This window comes from Ipomoea triloba, chromosome 13 (assembly GCF_003576645.1).
Source record: "Ipomoea triloba cultivar NCNSP0323 chromosome 13, ASM357664v1".
Classification (NCBI taxonomy): domain Eukaryota; kingdom Viridiplantae; phylum Streptophyta; class Magnoliopsida; order Solanales; family Convolvulaceae; genus Ipomoea; species Ipomoea triloba.
The window spans coordinates 2,365,864-2,387,684 of record NC_044928.1 but is presented as its reverse complement, the minus strand read 5'-3'; the positions used below and the strand labels follow the sequence as shown (position 1 = coordinate 2,387,684).

The 21,821-nt window shown below is 32.0% G+C and overlaps 1 protein-coding gene and 1 long non-coding RNA gene across 2 annotated transcripts; both read left to right on the top strand.

Annotated features, from left to right (window-relative positions):
• The first annotated feature begins 6,595 nt into the window (after positions 1-6,595).
• LOC116001839 lies at positions 6,596-9,097 on the top strand. Its single transcript, XR_004094308.1, has 3 exons — positions 6,596-6,717; positions 7,938-8,091; positions 8,676-9,097. It is a non-coding gene; the product is annotated as an uncharacterized LOC116001839 (long non-coding RNA).
• Positions 9,098-18,078: 8,981 nt separating this feature from the next.
• Positions 18,079-21,821, top strand: LOC116002873. The gene is made up of 6 exons (XM_031243057.1): positions 18,079-18,129; positions 18,306-18,446; positions 20,535-20,791; positions 21,001-21,088; positions 21,300-21,366; positions 21,488-21,821. Exons 2-6 carry the CDS (start codon positions 18,379-18,381, stop codon positions 21,539-21,541), a joined length of 534 nt encoding a protein of 177 aa, XP_031098917.1. The 5' UTR covers positions 18,079-18,129; positions 18,306-18,378; the 3' UTR covers positions 21,542-21,821.

The window sequence follows — 21,821 nt, the reverse complement described above, 5'->3', positions numbered from 1 at the left end:
GGGGGGTGAATAGACTTGTATAAGATTTTTGCAAATCTTTTTCGACCTCTCGTGTGTATTGGACTTAGGATGTTTAGGTCCGATACCTCACAAGATGAAGACAAAGTTTTATGCGCAGCGGAAAAGTTATCCCCTTTTAATTTGCACGAGTTTGAGTTAGTTCGAGAGGTGTGGTTATATGCAGTGCAGTTCGAGAGATAGTTAGCGAGAGGTAAAAACAGAAAGTAAATGCGAGAGAGATTTTTAAGTGGTTCGGCCAACCCGTCTACGTCCACTCTTCTTCTAGAAACTCCCTAGAAGGATTGCACTAAAACTTTCCTTTTTAGTACAATATCGAGCGCTTGAGCTTTGATCACGAAGCCCGCCTCAAGCCTCAAGTTTTTCGCCCCGCTTCTTGTTACTCCACCTCTCGAGCACTTGAGCTTTGATCACGNCACTTGAGCTTTGATCACCAAGCCCGCCTCAAGCCTCAGGATCTTCACAAGACAGCTCCCAGGTTACTCCGCCTCTTCTTGCCTTCTCCAAAGCAAGGTTGTTCCGGTTGTCACAGGTTGAGTGTAACAATCTCCAATCTGACCAAAAGCTTTCGATGGATAATCTTCCTTGTAGTGTAGCTTCGGTCACCTTCTAGATGTGTAGTAGTTTAAGCTTTGTAATTCTCTCAAAACACTAAGATGTGTTTTCTCGCTGTTATGAATATCAAGTATGATATTCCAAATTAAGCACTTGCACTTTTGAACGTTTGAACTAGACACCTCTTATGATAGCTTGAATTTTTCGAACCTTTTCTCTTGTATATTGAACTTGTGTCTTCACGTCCTTATATATGAGAGTTGAGGAATAATTCCGTTGAAGGGAAAATTATTCCGTTTGAAATCTGTCTCCCATGCCAATCATGGGACTTGCATATATTTAGCATGTTTCATGGAGTGGTGGTCTTGTAACTTGAACCTTTTGTCTTGTAGTGAATATCCCATATTCCACTATCTTGAGTCCATACTTCACTTACTTCTTTTGGTAAAAGTTACTCTTTTTATATTCCCATTAATCCTCGTTTTAGGGAATAAGACCGACCTTTGATTGGTGCATCTTCTATCCGTTGGTTGTGGAGTTCTGACGTGGCATCCACTTCCGGTTGTTCTATTTTCCCATAATACTCTGTCAGCACCTCCTTAATATTTTATCTCCATGATATTCTTTTTCTCCAAACTTAGATTACTTTATCTATGCGTGTTAACTGTCGTTCAGTTCATCGGAGAAGTGCTAGTCTATTGAGACCAAAAATTGATGTCTCGACTACTTGATGTCTCGATCTCATGTCTCGAACTGGATTGATGTTTCGAGAGATTCCATCTCTCGAACTCTGCTTATGTCTCGAGACTTAGTTGATGTCTCGCAGACCCTTATTCCTCCAGTGATGTCTCGTGCCTTCTTCTGATCTATCTATAAGCTTACAACACGAAACTTCTAAGATGTTCAAACAAGTTCACCTTAAGCTTAAATATTTTCCGAGTTGAGCTCAATTACCCGGTTGTATTTTCGCTCTTAGTTTACTTGTCGAACTTACATTATTCCCTATCTATCGAGACTTAGGGGATTGAACATTACATTTGGTATTATCAAAACCCATTACAGTATGTTCCTAACATTAATCAGTAAATTATGGACCCTTTTTTATTTCCTTTTCTATTGTTTCCTCAATAAATTTTCATTTTCTATTGTTTGGACAGAAGTGGTTGGACGGGAAAACACGTAATGGAAATTTTGTTAGGATTTTCCTTTTTATTAGTAACCTTATTATTATTAATCCGTTTCCTGGTAATTTAATTTTGTTATGTTTTCTATTTTTTCTCATAAGTTAATTTTGTTTTCTTTTTCATTTTTCATTTTTACTGCTAACATTATTAATATTAATCATTGAATTATGGATCGTTTTTTATATTCCTTTTCTATTGTTTGCTAAATATTTTTTTTTAAATTGTTCGGGCTGAAGTGTTTGGGCGTGTACTTCAATTTTCAGGGGAAAAGGATGCAAAAGTTCTTGTTTCGCATTTATAATTCCGGTAATTCCTCAAACTTCAATTCAATCGATGCATATGTTTATATTTTTTGTTTTTTGTTGGTTTGTTTTTGTTTTTCTTTGAATAGTAAAAACAATAACTTGAATGCTAAGTAATTTCTCCACCATTTCATCAAAGTCCGAGTAATTGATTCAATGCTAGATCTATCACGTATATACAAAAATAAATCACATAAAAATGACTTAAAAACAAAAAGGACCCATCTTTAAACATATGCATACATGTTCCTGCACACGGAAGACGTGCTAATAAACATATGCATACATGTGGGAACTTAGAAAATAGGAAGAAAACCGATAGAGGATACAGATCAATGGAAATGTTAATGGCGACGACGATCAAGACCGGGAATGACGACAACCACCATTCTTGGAAAAACCTTAGAGAGAAGATCCAATTCTTGAATCTCTTGAGTAGTGCACAGGGGGAAGGCAAACTCAAGTTCGATCCTATCATTTTATAGGCATGGCGTAGGGATCATTTTTTTTATTTGCAGGCAATTAGTAATTCTCATTTCCTTTTTCAATTTTCATTTTCTAGTATTAATGATTAATTTCTGTTTTCTTTTTCATTTTCAATCAATTAGGGATCTTTTTTTTTTTATTTATAGTCAATTAGTGATTTTCGTTTCCTTTTTCATTTTCTATCAATTAGGTGTCAATTAAGGCACAAATATGCATAGGAGTTATATTATTATTATTATTATTATTATTATTATTATTATATATTATATATAATATGATTGACATTCGTAATATATTAGCATATATATAATATAATATGATTGACATTTGTAATTTTTGTATCTCAGCCAGAATTCGTAATTCGTGTATTTTTTGATAGCATATATATAATATAGTATGATTGAAAATATTTGTTACGATTTAATGATACCCGTGCGATGCACGGACTAACAATTTGAAATATTTAGATTATTTTCATATATGAAAAGAAGATATTAGATTTATTCATTTATATAGTTTCATATTTAATAATTATGTTGATTTAATATGAAAAAGTTATGAATATAGATATTTGCAATTAAAATATGAATTGATATTTAAGATGGGTAATTAGTTAAAAGAAAACTTTTTAATTAAAATTTCAATACAAATTATTTAAAATTACAAATTATTAAAAACTTCTTGGTAAATTATATTATTAGTTGAAGTACAATTTCTTCTAGAGTTACCGCAAATACAAATTTTGAGACCTCTGGGATGGTTAACTCTAGATGCAACAATATACAATTGAGTATCGACAAAAACTGGTTTACTCAATAACAATTTAACATGAGATCCATATTTGCTACTTTGCCCTTGAATTTTATTAATAGACATTGCATATGAAAGCGTTAATTGAAATTGTCTTCCTTGTGATTTGAATGGCAATCTTATATATATTTAAATAATAAAATTAGTGATGAAATTATAATCAATTCTAATATTTGAAAATATACATTTATTTGAAATTATAAGATTTATATATTCATGCATGTTGAAATTGATTAATTAAAAATTATATTAGGAAAAGTCTCAATTACCATAGTAAGATTGATATTATTTTAAGTAAAAAAAAATATACAATAATCAAATGAAAGAATCTCTATGTTTAATTACCATAGTAAGATTAAAGTGTTAAATACAGATTTTTTTTTTTTGAAAATTTAAATACATGTTTGTAATTATGAATAATATGTGTGTGTTTAATTTCATTTAATCATAGACCTAATATGTGTATATTTAATTTTCCTTAATTATGTCCAAATATATGTATGTTTAATTTCATTTAATTATAGACAGAATATGTGTATATTTAATTTTCTATAATTATGTCCAAATATGTTTTTTTTTTAATTTTCTTTAATTATTCTGTAATATGTGTACCATTAATTTCTTAATTGATTAGATAAAATCTATATAACGGAAAGTATAAAAAAAAGTTTAATAAAAGTATAATGTGTGAATTAATTTCTTAATTACCATAATTATAATATTTTATTCAAAAGCAACCATTAGCATAATTTTATATGTGTAATAATATGTGAATTGAAATAATTTGCATAATTGTATGGACGTAATAATCTGTGAATTATTTGTAGGATATTACCAAATCAATATATCACTAAATCAATCAAAAACATTTTAAAAATCTAATTTATTCTTAGTTGTTGATTATTATAGTACTTGCATTTATTAAATTTTTATTTAAATTTACCAAATACCTCCTCTTATGCATACCAATTTATATCAACGGATAAAAATAATTAACACAATTAGCTATCATCTATCTATCACTAAATCAATCAACTATTAACTACTTAAGCCTATTTAAAGCATACTTAAGAAATGACAACGGTAAACTCTTGAACAATTCTTGGAAGACCTTGGGATCCTATGATCCAAAAAATTGTAACCTATCAATGGTGCCAAAGCACAATACCTTTTAATCACTTCACTTTATGAGCTTGAAGCTCACGCCATTGACGCTATAAAGCAAAGCTTAAATTCTCTTCCCATCCACACAATCAGCCCTGCAATTCCCTACTTCAGTGCCATAGACAAAACCCCTTCTCAATCCATGCATGCGAAGATGCAGAGAGGGGATGGAGGTTTGGTGGGGAATGGAGAAATCGGTGGGCTGTTGAAGAGATTCATGAATTTGGAGAATGCAGAGATAAAGGAGATGAGGAGAAGAGCAAAAGTGCTACAACAAATATATCACACATCTATGGAGAATGGTGGTTCTTCCTATGTAAATATTGATGCTTTTATATAAACAAAAAACAACAGAACTTAAGAGAGATGAAAATTAGTGGTGGTGGCTGACTGGGTTTCTCCTTGTATTTATAGCCATAAAGAGAGAGAGGGAGGGCCCTACACAATTTAGCCCCCTAATTAGCAAAATTAATTAAGGGAAGATTAGGTAATTGTGTCACTAAGTTTAAGGAAATAAATTTAATAGGAGGAGAATAAATTTTGAGATAGGAATTTTGGAATAATTTTTACAAATTATTATTATAATATATATATATATATATATATATATTTATTTATTTATTTATTTATTTATATAGATAGATATATAGATATAGATAGATATAGATATGGATTTATCTCAATAAAATTATTGTTGACTTAACTAATAAATATTTAAAATTTGTAAATTACAAAAAAAAAAAAACATTAATCTCATTTGATGAATACATAAAAAATGTACGTGTTCATTGTTTTATTTGGAGGTTAATTTCATTTTCAATAAATTAGGTTTCCTTTTTCATTTTCTGTCAATGAGGTGCAATTAAGGCAGAAATATGCATGGAAGTTATATTATTATTATTATTATTATTATTATTATTATTATTATTAATTATCATATTACTAAAATGCCCCTACGTTTGGGCGGGAAAATTTTAGAGGAGGATATTATTTTTATATATAGTATAGATTATTATAGCATGGTTCGTATTAATGTTTTCATTTTCACAATACATGATTGTAAAATTTGTTTCCATATTCATATTTATCCTATCACACCAAATTTTACACCAAAAAAATATTCTTAACATATTCTTACACCATTTTTTTTATATCTCCAACCCATTTACACCAAATTTTATTCCTAAACTAAAATAATTTATATTCTCATAAATTAAAAATTTATATTAATACTTTTATTATTTTAATATAACATATAGTTGTAATTTAATGTAATTTAATAAATTAAAAATTTGATTATGTTTTATGTAATTTAAATTATAATTAATATATATTTAATATTACTCTTGTTTTAATCGTCTTGATGAGATCTTTCAAGTGATACAAATTATTTTTAATAATATACAATTTATGTTTAAATATTTAACAAAATATGTAAATACAAAAAAAAAAAAAGAATACAAAAGAAATTATTTAAAAAAAAAAAAAAGAAAAGACCAAGGGCAAAACAGTAAAATAAAACCTCAAAGTTTTGACGTTCATGAATAATACTGCGCCAAATATGACGTAATACTATTCACCCACCACGGGTAAAAGTTTTACTGTTTTGGAGTGTTAGAGGCAAATTGTGTCATTTTTTTTGCGGGAAAATTACACTTTTCATCTTAAGGTAATTGTAGAATTCGTCCTTGAGTGTTGGTCATGCTCACTTTTCGTCCCTGAGTTATAATTGGAGTTGCACTTCTCGTCATTTTCATGCTCACTTTTCTTCCATGGATTATACTAAAATTGCAAATGACCCTATACGAAAAATGCACCCAATGATAATTTAGAATCAAAAAGTGAGTATGAGTGTATGACCAATACTTAGCGACTAATTTTATAATTACCCTATAATTTTGAGACGAAAAGTGCAATTTTCCATTTTTTTTGCCGATGTTCGTTAGGGATGGTCTTACAGTTGCAGCCTTGCAGGCCCAAATCCAATGGGCATTCTAAACTATTTGTATATATGGATTCACTGGAATCTGCAAATAAAGCCAGGAATATTTGTCCCATACATACAATACTAGACTAAAATCACAATATAAGACCAGCCCACTAGTAAGGGACTTGTGAGCAATCTGCAATTACACAATCGAGGTTACCCAAATCTTGATTCCAATCCCTTCTTAACAAGTGACAAAACATTCGATCAGGTACTTGTTTTTCGCATTCTCTGTACATATGGGTTTGTGTTTTTGTGTGTATGGTATATGTACATGTTCTATTTTGATGCTCAGTGTTGAATTCTTTCTATGGGTTTAAGGATGTGGGGTTTTTGTTGTCAAATGAACAGAAAGAATTGAACTTGTAATGGATACTGGGTTCATGTTTGATTCTGGTAGATTGCATCTTTTGTGTGATAATTAGGAATGAAGGAAGGTTAATCATGCCCAAGAAGATGATATTATTTGAATATTTGGAAATTGGAAAGCCCCTAATAATGATTGTCTGATCTTCAGCTATTCCATGAGTAAGAGACCAAGAAAGCCCCTAATAAGAGCGGTCTCCTTGTCTTTTTTGTTTGAGCCGGTCAGCTATGAACAATCTAAGTTGTTGGTTTTTTGCCAGCTAGGGTCACTAGGTAGGGTTTACCCAATACACACCCTATAAAGAAATGGAATTTTTGCTAAGGAAGATTGCATTTTTGGAGCTGTTAAATTTGTAGTCTGTTATTGGGCACCTGTTCTTCACACGGGTCGATTGAATGCGATCTTTATGTGTTAGCCTAAAGCGAGAGGGACTGTGAGTAGAATTTATCAACAGTAGAGAGGATTACAGTTTCTTCTTTATTGTTTTATGGTGGCGTTGAAGTTTGATTCTAGGAGATTGCGTCTTTTCTGCTAAAACTGAAGGAATGGGTACTTGCATCTAAAATGATTATGTTTTGTGACAGCCCTAATAGTGACCTTTTTAGCTCTCCCGCAGTGCCATTAGTTTGGAGAAGGTACTTGTGTCCTAAAAGATTACATTTTGACTTATCAAATTCTTCGCCTTTTATTGATGAGCACATGTTCTCTACCCGAACCAATCCTAATAGGGTTCGAGAGAGTCAGGTGCCTGAAAATATATAACCCGTTGCCTTCCCTAAGATAGACCATGCCATTGTTAAGATATTCCATTATAATGGAGTCGTTAAGTTCGCTCATAAAGCTGTAAAATTGTCTAAAAAACATTTCTTATGAATCTGAAAGTAAATTAGCTAGTAGAAACTGGAAAACCGGAGTGAGCAGAAAGGAAGGAATACTGTTGTAGCATCTATAAGGCTTCAATCCCAGTTAGCTCGATAAATGGCTCTTGATTCTCTCTCTTGGTCTCTAGTGCAGACATTTATTATTTATTATTGTTGTTATTGTTATTGGTGCTGTTGAATTAGGTATGAAGGTGCGATCATCGGTGAAGAAAATGTGTGCTTTCTGCCGCACAATCAGGCGACACGGGGTAGTATATGTGATATGCTCAGCTAATCCCAAGCACAAGCAGCGACAGGGCTTTATAGCATATGCATACGAGGGACCTATATCCACCATGTATGTATTCTCACCAACTCTCTCCTTTTCGTTTGGAAACATCGGTCCGATCCTATGCTTGTTTTATGCCCCTATTAGCGATAAACTACTTAGTTAGACATACAAAATTTAAAAAAGTCTCAACACTATTCGTCAAGTTCCTTTTTAGGTCGAGCATTATTATTCAATTGGACAAGCTATTCTGTGCTTAGATGTGTAAAGAAACTTCTAAAAATCAAACTGGATTTTTATTGTTGTATGCATACAAGGATTATGCAAGAAACTTTTCCTGCTCGAGCAATTGACTGACTGGTCGCTCCTAGCCAATGTCTGACTGGACCTCCGTAAAGTTTGGAGGTTGGCCTTCACAACAACCTCGAATCCAACTTGGAACAAATCATTCTCCACTCTAGCCAATGTCTAATCATCGTAACTTTTTAAAAAGCTTGAAAGGCACTTCCAAAAGTTGTTTGTTTCCATTTGAGTGAAAATGAAGTAAGAGTACTGTTATTTGCTTTTTTAAGGACAACGGGGCAATGCATACGGTCTATAATTAACACAGCGAGCTTAAATGCTTAATAATAGTGTTTTGGCCACATCTCCAGGTCTCTGGTGATAACTCCAAAACAGGAGAAGACGCCTCTTGGCTTTGGTATCAGCAGCTCCTTGCCTTCTCTTATATCCGAAAACGGTGAGGCATCTATGAATCCATGGCGGAGAAAGGGTATGGCTCCCGTTAATCTGCTCAACCCAGCCGCTAAGCACTCGATTCTGCGAGCATTATAAGCTCATGAACTCTGCTCCATCATCACACACAAAGATGCCATATATTTTGCATTGTCTGAGAGCAGCAGTTGTAACTTACCAACTGGAAACATCATGTTTAACACTTTTGTTTTGTGTGATATGTTGGAATCATGATCTGTTATTCATTGCAGATTTGCAGCTGAAAATATAATTCATGTATTTGTGGCTAACAATCATGTGAATTGAATGAGAAATTTTTCATATTGCCCGAACGGGCTTAGCTCACTGGTTCAATAAGTAGACATGATCTGAAACAAGAGAAAACTTTCATATTTACTAGTGATTGCAGGTTTTTGGTTTATTGTAGTAATGTCGAATACTAAAAATAGTAAGAGATGTGGTATATTTTGTAATTTGACAAAATTGAACCTTTGCATTTAATTATGCCAAATTACAAAACATACCACATTCCTTAATATTTTTAATGTCCAACATTGTCACGAATCACGATTTACGACCGACATTATATTGTACAGTAGACATTTATAAATATGCACGATTAAGTTGGCCAATTAACTAAAGTGTCTTGGTGACCACAATATTTCAAGTCTGACTTCTTGTGAGAACTGTCTTTTGGCCTTCTTGGTTTGAGCCGATCATTTATGGATAACTTAGGCTGATTTGCTTCTTTATAATTCTTTGTTGGCTAGAGTCACAAATAGAGCTTCATCCAGAACACACATTTAAATAGCGACTGTAAATTTTTCTGTAAATTAAAAAGTCTCGCTAAATTGTTCTCTTAATGTCTATGCTATAATATACTTTATGACATCAGTGTATATAAAGAGACTTTATTTTTTAAAAATCTTAAAAATAATATTGCATCAAAAGATACTGGTTCAAATGAGGACAATACTTCTCGTGCGGCTGGTGAGGATTGCACCATTAGATATGCATAAATGCACCACATACTGTTCGGAAAAGCACTAGAATGAAATGCACAAAATGCACCACACCTAATGGTGCATTTTCGAACACTTTGTAATACATTTATGCGTATCTAATCACGACACGACCGCACAGAAAGCCCTGTTCGCATATGAACCAGACCCCGTGCCAAAGAATAGACAACATTAATAACAATTGGAGAGAGAATCGCATCATTTGTATGTTGGTCGGGTCTATTACGACGTTAGCCAAAATGGACAAGAGAGACTGGTTTGGTTTGTGATCTCTCTTGGATATGAAATTATGAATTGTAACACCAGAATTTATGTATATGGTCCAACAGTATCCAAACAGTATCTTGTGGGATCATGTATGTGGCTTTCCAAATGTACAAAACCCAGTTGAAAAATAAGAAATAAAAAAAAAAAGCGTAAGATGGGACTACCCCTAGAAACAAAAAAAAAAAAAAAAAAAAAAAATATATATATATATATATATATATATATATATATATATATTGGTCCGAAAGCGTGGGGATAAGTATAATAGAGCATAATTCTCATACTAAAGGATCACGAGTTTGATAATGACTAAACTTTTACAGTTTTAATTACGGATTTACGGTCGAGCTCATCGCACAGGATTTTGCTAGTGTGGTTTACTTCTCATGTATGGTATGCGGACTATTATGCAGGAGCATGATTTACACGATGTATGCCTTCGGGTAATGGACGCAAGTTTCTCACATCACTCAAAAAAAAAAAAAAAAAAGAAGCCAAAATCTTCCCAAGATATTGCCCTTACACTATTTCTTAAATTGAGTACACTTTATGGACCATTAATGTATATTTCACGAGCTAATGGTCTTGTGGTCTAGTGACGCAAAGTTGCTTTTCTAAATGGAAAATCATGAGTTTGAGCCCTAGTATAAGCGATATTAACTCTTCGAGAAAGTAGTTATAGAATTAGTAGCAATTCTAGAACAATATAGTATGTAATTTTTTCTTTGCTACTTCAAGTTATTCTATATAGTTCATGAAATTTGTCAAAAATGAATAAAAAATATCATTTTTTTAAAGTACCATCTCATTTATATTAACGAGAGAAACTCACAATCACGATATATAATTGTATATACTAGATAAATCTCACTTCTATAAATTTGTGATCGTAAAAATATATTAATACTCAATTATATTAATTTTAGATTTTAAAAATATAAATAAATTAATACTCAATTAAAGTGGACAAGAATTTCAAATGAATTTTATTTTTATTTCACTTGAATTATATATATATATATATATATATATATATATATATATATATAATAACATCATATAGGAACTAGTAGCTTTTTGAGAAACGTGATCACTAATCTTATCTATTAATCTAAAATGATCAATGAATTAAAATTAAAGAAAAAATGAGATGGCATTCCTATAATTACAATCGTGCATTTAAAAATGTTTGATAGTGCATCTGCGAATAACTGATAGTGTACACAGGACCTATAATTAATAGCACACTCATGTGTGCACTATTAATTATCAGCAAATGCACTACTTAGCTTGACGGTGCTTTACAACCAATTAAGCATCCCTGTTGTCAAAAAAAATAAAAATTAAGCATCCCTAAAATACACAGTCAAACATATTCAAATGTCGCCAGAGTTGACAATCAATCAGAATATATATATATATATATATATATATATATATATATATATAATCAACTAATTCTAATTTCAAATAAGATTAGGGAGGTCTGTAAGCTCAATCATGTGCAAATATAATGCAACTACATACAAGATCCGAGATTTTAGCTGCCTACCATTAGGCAACAAAAGGACCTGGGATTCTGAAAATGATTGAATATATATGCACTATTTGATAACATAACTTATAGTCAATTTTGATTTATTTGATCATTATTAGCTTTTGATCAAGTCAAATAGTCAATATAAATGTTTGGTTAATAAGCTTTTTGTAAATCTCTTTATCACTTTTGCTAACCCAATCTACTAATAACTATCAGTTAAATCAATCCGCCATTAGCTATAAGCTAATAGCTATTTATCAATTGCCAAACACCCCCAATCAATCAATCTATACATAAAAGTATAAAGCACAATTAACAATTTTTTTATTTTTTTTTTTGAGTACGACTTTGTTACAATGTAGTATGCACAAAGAGTCAACAGTTTCCTCCATTGAGGCTCAAACCCACTCCCATCATCCATGTGAGAGTGTTAATCGGGACACCAGATGCCACTAGACCACAAGGTCTTTGGCACAATTAACAATTATTATTAAAGCAATAATACAATTAACAATAATTAAAGAAAATACTACTCATATTTTCGAAAATATAAACTTCAAAACAGAAAAAGGAAATAAAAGAGAAAACACACTCTAAAACTGATAATTATTTAACGTGTAAGAAAATAAACAATAAAATGAAGTACATACATGTAATAGAATTTGATAAGTTCTTCATATGAAGATGAAGTTGCTCATTGCATTATTATATTATGGACTATACAAACTCGTACATTAAGCTATTTTGTACCGATCTTATCATACTCCTTCAAAGCTAATTACATAGTAAATAAAATTTCTGAAAATTTTAGGAGTATTTGAATCGTATCATATATTGCTTTTACCATGTGTTGTTGTCATTAAGTAACTATTACGAAGTGACAACTCATATTTATATTGGTGTACGAAATTGTTAACATAACCTCCATTCTATCAAATATCACCTATAAAAAAAAATTTCATCAATCGCCTGATATGATCAAAATACTCTCACTTTTCCATATTTTTATACGAAACATCAGTGTCTTCTACTCCATGCCGTCATACGTACTATACAACCTCATAATTGGTTCTTTTGTTTTTTGTTGGACATCGACCGGGGGACTGGGTTTAACCTCGATTCAAGAAGTGGTGTTGTGGCTTACCATAGAAAGATGTGGTTAAATGGTTAATGTTTACTTACTTATCACCAATTGGTTTTAAGTAGAATATGACAACTAGATAGTCAAAAAACTTTGTGGTTAAGCATAATTGACTCACAATAGTCACATGATGAGTGACTCCTTGAGAAGTAAGCATAATTCAGCGCTGAGATCCATGATTTCTTAACACACCCTTTCAATGCCAATTACAACTTGAAAAATCCATTTTTTTTAATCACCAACACAATTTCCACCCCCATAAAAATCACCTACTTGAAAACTTGTTTTTGGGTACATAGTCATAGTCACAGGAAAACTTATTAATTGCTTTAATTTGGCTATCAATTTGCAGACTTAAGATTTTGAGGTCCACACTCAACCCCCTGGGATTGTCTGTTGGATATCAATTTAGAAACATTGATTATACACACAAATGTTGTCCAAAACAAGTATGGATTGAAACTTGTGGACATTCTTAATTGAGGGCAGACACAATGGCAGATCAGAGGTAGAAGACAGGGAAATGAGTGTAGTGAAGATTAAGACAAACAATTAAGTTTATGAATTTCTTGAATTGGGTTGGGCATAATGGAATTGAATTGCAACTTGGCAGGGCAGTGAAACCCTAATAATGGCGGCTTAGCTTAGGTATGATTATTGATAAGGTTAGGTGAATGATTGCCACAATACTGCCCAACCCATTATTGTTTTATAAGTTATATTATTTTCATCAATTATTCCCAACTCAAAGCCCCATATTTCACATTTCTTCATCATACTACAACGCCATAGTGCTCTTAACAGTTAACACACACTCTCGTGAGAACAATATTTCTTGTAAAAAAGCGAATTAATTTTATCCATCTAGCTGAGTTGATCAATGATGGAAAAAAATAAGAAAAAAAAAGGGTCAATTTCATATTATAAACTTTCAATGTTTAAAATATTTATGAAACTAACTTTACATTTTTCCCTTATTTTTCAGTCATTATTGATCAACTCAGATAGATGAATGAGATTATATTAATCCACATTTTATATATGAGTCATTGTTCTCATATGATCTTGCATACGCACATACACGTGCATGCATGCTCACACAAAATGTTCACTCGATTATGCCATAGTTCTCAAATAAGCCATCAATTACCAATTCACTCAAAATGACTTCTCAATTCTGTAAATTTTACTCAATTTAATTACTCCCAATATGCAAGTAAAGGATCGGAAGACTAAAATTAATACATAATTTTTGCATAATCGAGAGATCATTTTGGGTAAATTAGTAGTTGAGGGCTATTATTTAGGAACTATGACAGTTTGAAAGAGCATTTTGAAGTATTAACCGTGTGTGCGTGCATATAAAAAAAATGTTTCAATATATTCTACTTTAGTGTTGTCATCATGCCAGAAAATGAAATTGGATGGACAATTTTAAAAGAAATAACTTCATTTCTTAATTATTTTTTATAACTATTTGATATAATCAAAATATGGCACATTTTCATTTAAAATTCTTTTTACACTTACGCATTAAAGCAAGGTTTAAAAATAATATACTTGATATTAATCACAAAAACTTTAATAAAGTGATTGATTAATTAATGCATATTATATCATGCTTTAGAAATTAGAACTACTTTAACACCTCATAAAAGGAAATTTGTACCCATAGATCCCATCCCAAAGAAAAAAAAGAAATCATACATTTTTTTTTTCAAAATCAAAAGAAATCATACATAAAAATCATGCAATTCACATTCCCCACCCATTGTCTACCTCTTCACGTATATATGTCAGACATGATTTTTGTCAAGCGAATAAGAAGTCAAATTCTAAAGTGTGTATCAATATCGATATCAATTACGTTATATATAATTAAAATTGAATGCATTTTACTTTTTTTGGCTTTTGTACCTAATGCAATGGGGATATTGTTACCTAGCTAGAGGTGGCCATAGTTTAGTTGGCTTCACAGTTTAGAACTGACGGTTCAAGGTTCATCATTGATAAGAATCGTTAGCTGAATCGTTACTATACAGTTTTAGACAATTTATGAACCAGTGCTTTTGATTCATGAATGAACCATTAGTTAACCAATATTTTTTTTTTGTATTTTAATTTTTAAATATAACTATATATTTGAATTTTAATTTTAAATAAAAGATTGAAATATAAATTAAATTAAATTAAATTAACATGCTAAATTTTTATTTTAAAATTTAAAATTATGTATTTAAGTTTTAATTTTTAAAATATTGCAATTTCTACTAAGGGTCTGTTTGGAAACTCGGAAAATGACTTTCGGAAGTCATTTTCTGGATTTTCAAGTGTTTGGGTACTTAAGAAAAATTAAGTCAAACGAAAATATTCATTCTGATCAATAAAAAAAGGTCCAATATGAAGTAAAATGTCTTTCTAATAATTTTTTAGTGAGAAGACATTTTTCGGATTCATTAATTTCCATCTCTCTTTCTTTTCTTCTTTATAAAATTAGTTTCGGATTATTATTATTACCACCACCACAACCAACACCACAAAACCCACAACACAACCATAGCATCACCACTACCACCACCGTACAACCACTACCGCCACCCACCACCATCACCACCAAGTACTACCACACTATCACCACCACCACCGCCATCAATACCACAACCACACCACCATCACCACCAACACCACACCACCACCATCACCACACAACAACAACCACTAACATCGCCACTACCACCACCATCACTACAAAACATTGTTGCAAAAATCGGTCTAGGTCCCGCCTAGGCTCTAAGCGCCCATAGACTGTGGCGATTTCCCTCCTAGGCGCCCGCCTAGGCAACCGACCGCCTAGTGCCTAATTCGATCGACTTGGCTGCCTAGCGCCTAACTCGGCTAGGTTAACTCATCCATTTCGATCGAGTTAACCGAGTTAATCCGGTCGGCTCGACCATGCTAAATTTTTTCATTATATATATACACACACACATATAATATGACATATATATACACCTACACACGTACATTATTATTATTTTTTTAGTTAGGCGCATAAGCGCTCCTCTGCCGCCCGATTAGCGCCTAGCACTTACTGCAACCATGTCACAAATCCACCACCAACACCACCACTACCACACCACACCACACTACCATCACACCACCATCTCTGCCGCCACCACTACTACCACCACCACCACTTCCACTAACACCAACATCAACACAACCACCACCATCACCACATATTATTATTATAACAAATAATATGTTCTTTTTCAAGAAAATGAACCAAACAGAAAAAAATGCAATTTATTAACTTTCAACCAAATAGAAAATGAAGTTTTATGATATTGAGCCAAACACCATAAAATTAAAATACTTTTCAAAAAATGAGTCATTTTCTAGAATTTTTTTTACAAGTTTCCAAACGGACCCTAAATATAATAAGAGCCAATGGTAGTAAGGTTATAACGAGAAAAAAAATTAGGTTGGCATAATAATGTGAATTGATAACTTGTACATCTTGATTTATTCCTTATACAATGATAATACATTTTCAAAGTTACCATCTTCCGCTTTTTTACTTTTCCGTACAAACTTTAGTAACGAAATATTCTGTTAACTATTTATTTATTTATTTATTTTTATTATTAATTTATTATTATTATTATTATTATTATTATTATTAACTTACTCATTGCAACATCTTTTCAAACCTTTTAATAATAATAATAATGGCAATAACAACGATGATGGACATTTTGTTTTTGTATTATTATTATAATAGTTAAATTAGTGTTCATAAAATGGAATTCATGTAATTTTTTCTATTCTTTTTTCAACTCTTTCTTTTTTGTGGTAAGAATTAAAATATACCAATATTTACTTAATTTGATTTATTTCTTTCAACTCTATATATATGTGTGTGAAAATTATTATTTTTTAAATCTTCATCCTAAAAGGATATTAATATAATACTATAAAATTATTCTAAGAATGCATTGTCTTTTCTTTACTTAAATAAAACTTTACATATTGCTTTAATTAAAATTTTCTATTCCAATTACATATTGCTTTAATTAAAATTTATATTTTATTACAAACTAATGTACTATGTATGAGACAAAATTTCTCCCTATTTTAAGAAATTTAATGCAAAATTTTCATTATCTTATCAATCTTATAAAAAAATATTTCAAAATATCAATGAGAGTTTACAAGATATATAAATAGTTCATATATAACAGCGTAACAATTGAGGTTCTGATCATAAACACAAGAAAAATTTATGAATTCATATGTTATAACTTAATTGAATAACTCTTTAATTACTACGTAATATTTGACAATATTAGTAAACATATTATAATCATGTCACTTTTAACAAAATATAAGTTAAGAATATCACAAGTACAGTGAGGTCTTATATTTTTCTATAAGGAAGGGTTTAGGTTCGAGAACTACAACTGAAATTTGTTTGAAAAATATAGTTAATTTTTTTTTAAATAACATAATATTTTTAGGAGTAAATACCAGTGGAGGTCCCCCGACTTTGATGGCACCGCCACTTTTAGTCCTCAACTTTTAAATCAACCACTTTTAGTCCTCCGACTTTAATGGCACTGCCACTTTTAGTCCTCAACTTTTAAATCAACCACTTTTAGTCCTCTTACTTTTTGTTTCTAGCCACCTATGGTCCTTCCTTTACAATTGGAAATCTAATACCATTTTCTCAAGGGCAATTCAGTCATTTCATAATTAATGTATTAAGTATTATGTTTCCTCATCAGAATAATTGAAGAAACCCTATTCTCCACTTTCCTTTGTTAACACTAAAATTTGGACCAAATGACTGAATTGCCATTGAGAAAATGACATTAGATGTCCAATTGTAAAGGAAGGACCATAGGTGGCTAGAAACAAAAAGTAAGAGGACTAAAAGTGGTTGATTTAAAAGTTGAGGACTAAAAGTGGCGGTGCCATTAAAGTCGGAGGACTAAAAGTGATTGATTTAAAAATTGAGGACTAAAAGTGACGGTGTCGTCAAAGTTGAAGGACTTCCACTGGTATTTACTCTATTTTTAGAATACATGGTCAAAAATTTATTAAAATAAAAATAATTCCAAATATGTCAAATATACAAAAAAAATAAATTAAAAAGGAATTTATTGTACATGCGAAGTGGAATTTCCATTTACGTTAATTGTGTGGATAACAAAAGTGGATAATTACCACTTCATAATAATCACAAACAGATCCATTTTCACACTTTCACAAAAAGAAGGAGAGAGAGAAGAGAAGAGAGAGAGAGAGAGAGAGAAAGGAGTTGTGACGGCGGCGCCCCCCCACCCCCACCCCCACCCCACAGACCCACCCCACTCGAGTTCCATTCCCATTTGCGCCAGGTACACACAGTGGGGTTTCATAATTTCAGTTTCATTTTCATATATGATATGATATTATGCCCATATCTGTGCATCTTTGTCTATGTCTATATATGGGTATGATTTGCCAGAAAAAGCTGTCACCTTGCAATGTTTAAAATCTTTTTGGAATAAAATTGGGTTCTTTCTGGGCGAAGGTTTCCATGGTCTGGGCTTCATGATCTGGAGAATTTGGAGTGGTGAGGAGCTGCTATTTAGCCTTCTTGGTCTATGTTTAGGTATATGATGTTGTACAGTTCTTTCAGTGCTTGGATCACTCAGTTTCTTGCTTGCATGGGGTATGTCTTCGGATTCCACCTCAACATTTTCTTTTCTTTTCTTTTAATTGCTAATTAATTTGGAGCTGTTTCATATGTTTAATTTCTGTTTTGGTGGAAACTGGAAAGGACCAAATTAGGAAAGGGGTTGAGGGAAATTGGGGAAAGTTTTAACCTCTCTTCTTTAATTTTAGGGGTTTAGCAATTTATCAATGTTGAATTTCATCAATCAAGCTGGAATGCTGATTAGCTGCATACATCATACACCCTGTAGTTTAAGAGCTAAGATGTAAAATGTTAAAATTTTAGCTTTGAAAACACATATACAAGCTGTATGAATTAATTCTTTGTTTGGGGAAGCATATATTGTAGATAGATGGCAAAAGAGGGTAAAGTTTGGCAATATGATATCATGGGATGAAATGATGAATCAAAATCCAGGGGAAGATAAGAAAGAAATATGCAAGAATTCCAGTCTGAATCTCCTAAAAATTTCTCAGTGCTTGATGCTTTCTTCTTATGAAGAGATTGAGTTTTTTTTTGCACTTATCTCACCTCTTATATTTTCTTTTCCCTTGCAAAATTATCCTTACATTAAAAATGGAAAAATTTAAATCTTATAAATATGTTATGCCTATTTTTAAAAAGATTTTTTTTAAAAAAAAAAAGAAAAAAAAACGTAGTGTGGCACTATGGCTATATCTCTGTGAAAGAATACTTTTTATTGGAATCTGCATAATTATGGCCTTATGGGTACTAGTTGTCAGAATTATTCCTCCTGCTTCAGTCTAGTCAAAAGAAATTGATTCTCGCAAACCATATCGTGAAATTTAAGTTAACTCCCTTTCCTGACAATAGGCTTATCTTTGATTAAAGTCATGCTAGGACATGAATAAATTGCTTAAGTTCAAACATTGTATCTGTACTGAAAACTTACCTAAGCTTTACTAGAGAAGTTGCAGAGACTGAATTTGTGCCCAGATTTCTTTTTCCCTTATTTCTATGTCTCTGTTTATAATAGAAGCATGCTCTTTATTCTATCATTAATATTTCTTTTCCATTTAGTGTTTTACAAAATCAATGTTTATGCTGGAAGCTATTGGGTAGTATGCAGAGAGAGACTAAAGTTTATGTGAATTATCTATTCTAGTGCTTTCTGTTCCAAATGGCCAAATGGGAATGTGGAGTCTGAAATAGTAAGCAGAAGAATACCTCAGGAGCTCTTTATGTCACTGAAATATTTCTCGAGGTTTAAAAAAAAAAATTGTGAAGAGTTCAATATGATACTCCGTATGTTCTTTATGTGATTTAGAATGAGGGAAAGATGAGAAGCATATATAACTGAATTGAGACTGTAAAAATGGTTGTGTTGCAAGGTGAGGATGAATAGAATGTGGAAAGCATACAAAGAAAAGATAATAAGATGCTTTGGGCTTATTGAAAATAGTCTGGTCAGAAGGATTTGTTGGAATTCTAATTAACGGTCTGCAAAATCATAGTAAGAGACTAAGAGTGTGTTTGGTAAGCACCAAAAGCTAGTGTATAAACTTATGAAAAGCTAGCTTTTGACCTTTAGAGCTGTTTGGTTTGAAAAAATTTAAGCTAGCTTTTGAGAAATTACTCGAAGTAGTGTTTGAGAAGCTAGAAGCTAGCTTCCAATAATTTATTCTGGTTTTTGACAGTGCAAAACAAATAGAGAGGATTATAGTGGCGTGTACTTGACAACTCAAGGCCTAAAGTGATTTTACGATAAGTTCCTTTTCAGCAATTTAGAAACGATAAACGTGTGTTATAATCTTATGACTATTTTTTAGTTATACATTTGAATCTATGTAGAGATTTTAATGCCAAATACCTTGTGGTTTGATGACATCACTGTTATCTTTCCAAATGGAAGGTCACGGATTCGAGTCTCATCCCAGTTCAAGGGTTGCAATATTATGTGGAACAACTACTACCGATAGGGTTAGATTGTAATCATCAAAAAAATGTACCGATTTTAATCGGTAATGCATGATCTTTCGGCTTATTATTTTGTTTTCATTAAGACATACTCCATGTTGTCACTATGTATTGTATATGCAAATAAACTCAACTGAAACAGAGCAGAGGTTGCTTTGGTTGCTGCGGAAAATCTCAACCAATAATTGCTGTGGATGAGCCATCGAAAGGGCTGCGAATTCAAGGGAGATTGGTGAAAAAACCTAGTATATCAGAAGATTTCTGGAGCACGAGCACATATGAGATGGAAAATAGCACTATTCAATCTCAGAGAAGTCTGTCGTCTATCAGTGTTTCAAATCAGGTCCTCAGTCAGAATATTGGCACTGGAAGCACTAGCAACCATTCAGAATTTGTAAATCATGGCAAGTTCACCGCATTTTCTGAATCTTCCTTCAATCAAAACACCTCACCTCATCTATTTTCCACCTTCGATTGTTATCTACATTTAAACAAGAGTCTAGTCTTGGCCATCATTGACTCGTTTTCATTATTCAAATTGGCACAAGCAAAGCACGCTTAGACGATTTTGTCTTTGCTTTTATATTTATTTTAACAGTTAACTGATTTTCAGGTTATCTTCTTTGGAACCAGACCAGGCTTCAGTGGCTTGGAAGTAAAAAACCTGAGAACCAAAGACAAGTTCGGGAGCCAGTACTAAAGTGAGAATCTCACATCATCTTAAAAACTCCAGAGAATTGCCTTTCTTGAAATGGTCCCGCCATATTGTTTAATATCTGTTTAATTATATCACACCATATGTGTCTAGTTAGTCGATCAGGTTGTTGAAGTTGTTGTTTTTATCTACCCTGTGGCTTTTGCTGTCTCTTCGGGTTCATCTTGCTTACACCGTTTCTGATTTGCCATTTTCAGTTGGAATGCTACCTACGAAAACTTGCTTGGAACTAACAAGCGTTTCCCTCATCCAATTCCTCTCTCTGTGAGTTCCCTTTGTAATCAATCTCACCTACATATGCTTACGTATCTATCTATCTATCTTTTCGGTTTCCACGATAAGCACCAGCATGAGCGAACTAATAAAAATGCTACGACGACGACAGGAAATGGTTGATTTTCTTGTGGATATATGGGAGCAAGAAGGATTATATGACTGACTAACACTGCTGACATGATTGCTGGAAAAGATTTGTGTATAGTTGATGAGTTCCCATAAGAGAAGAAAGGTGGTAAAATTTTAAACAATGGATTTTTCTTTTTAAATTTCCTTTTGTTGTCAATTTCAAAAATTTTATGTGTTTGTGATTCTTAATTAATCCCCCATTGTAAATGCAATGCATATTTGGGACCTCAAGATTTGAGTGATGCAGCAGCTATCACATAGTGTTTGTTTCTCTATAGAATGAATGAATGGTCCAAAAGGAGAAATGCCCAAAA

Bases quoted from the DNA above. Each gene is read 5' to 3' on its own strand.
- LOC116002873 (XM_031243057.1), top strand. From the start codon at position 18,379: ATGTTTAGGTATATGATGTTGTACAGTTCTTTCAGTGCTTGGATCACT. The intron at 18,447-20,534 runs GTATGTCTTCGG...GAAACAGAGCAG, and splicing joins CAGTTTCTTGCTTGCATGGG to AGGTTGCTTTGGTTGCTGCG. The intron at 20,792-21,000 runs GCAAGTTCACCG...ACTGATTTTCAG, and splicing joins TTCAGAATTTGTAAATCATG to GTTATCTTCTTTGGAACCAG.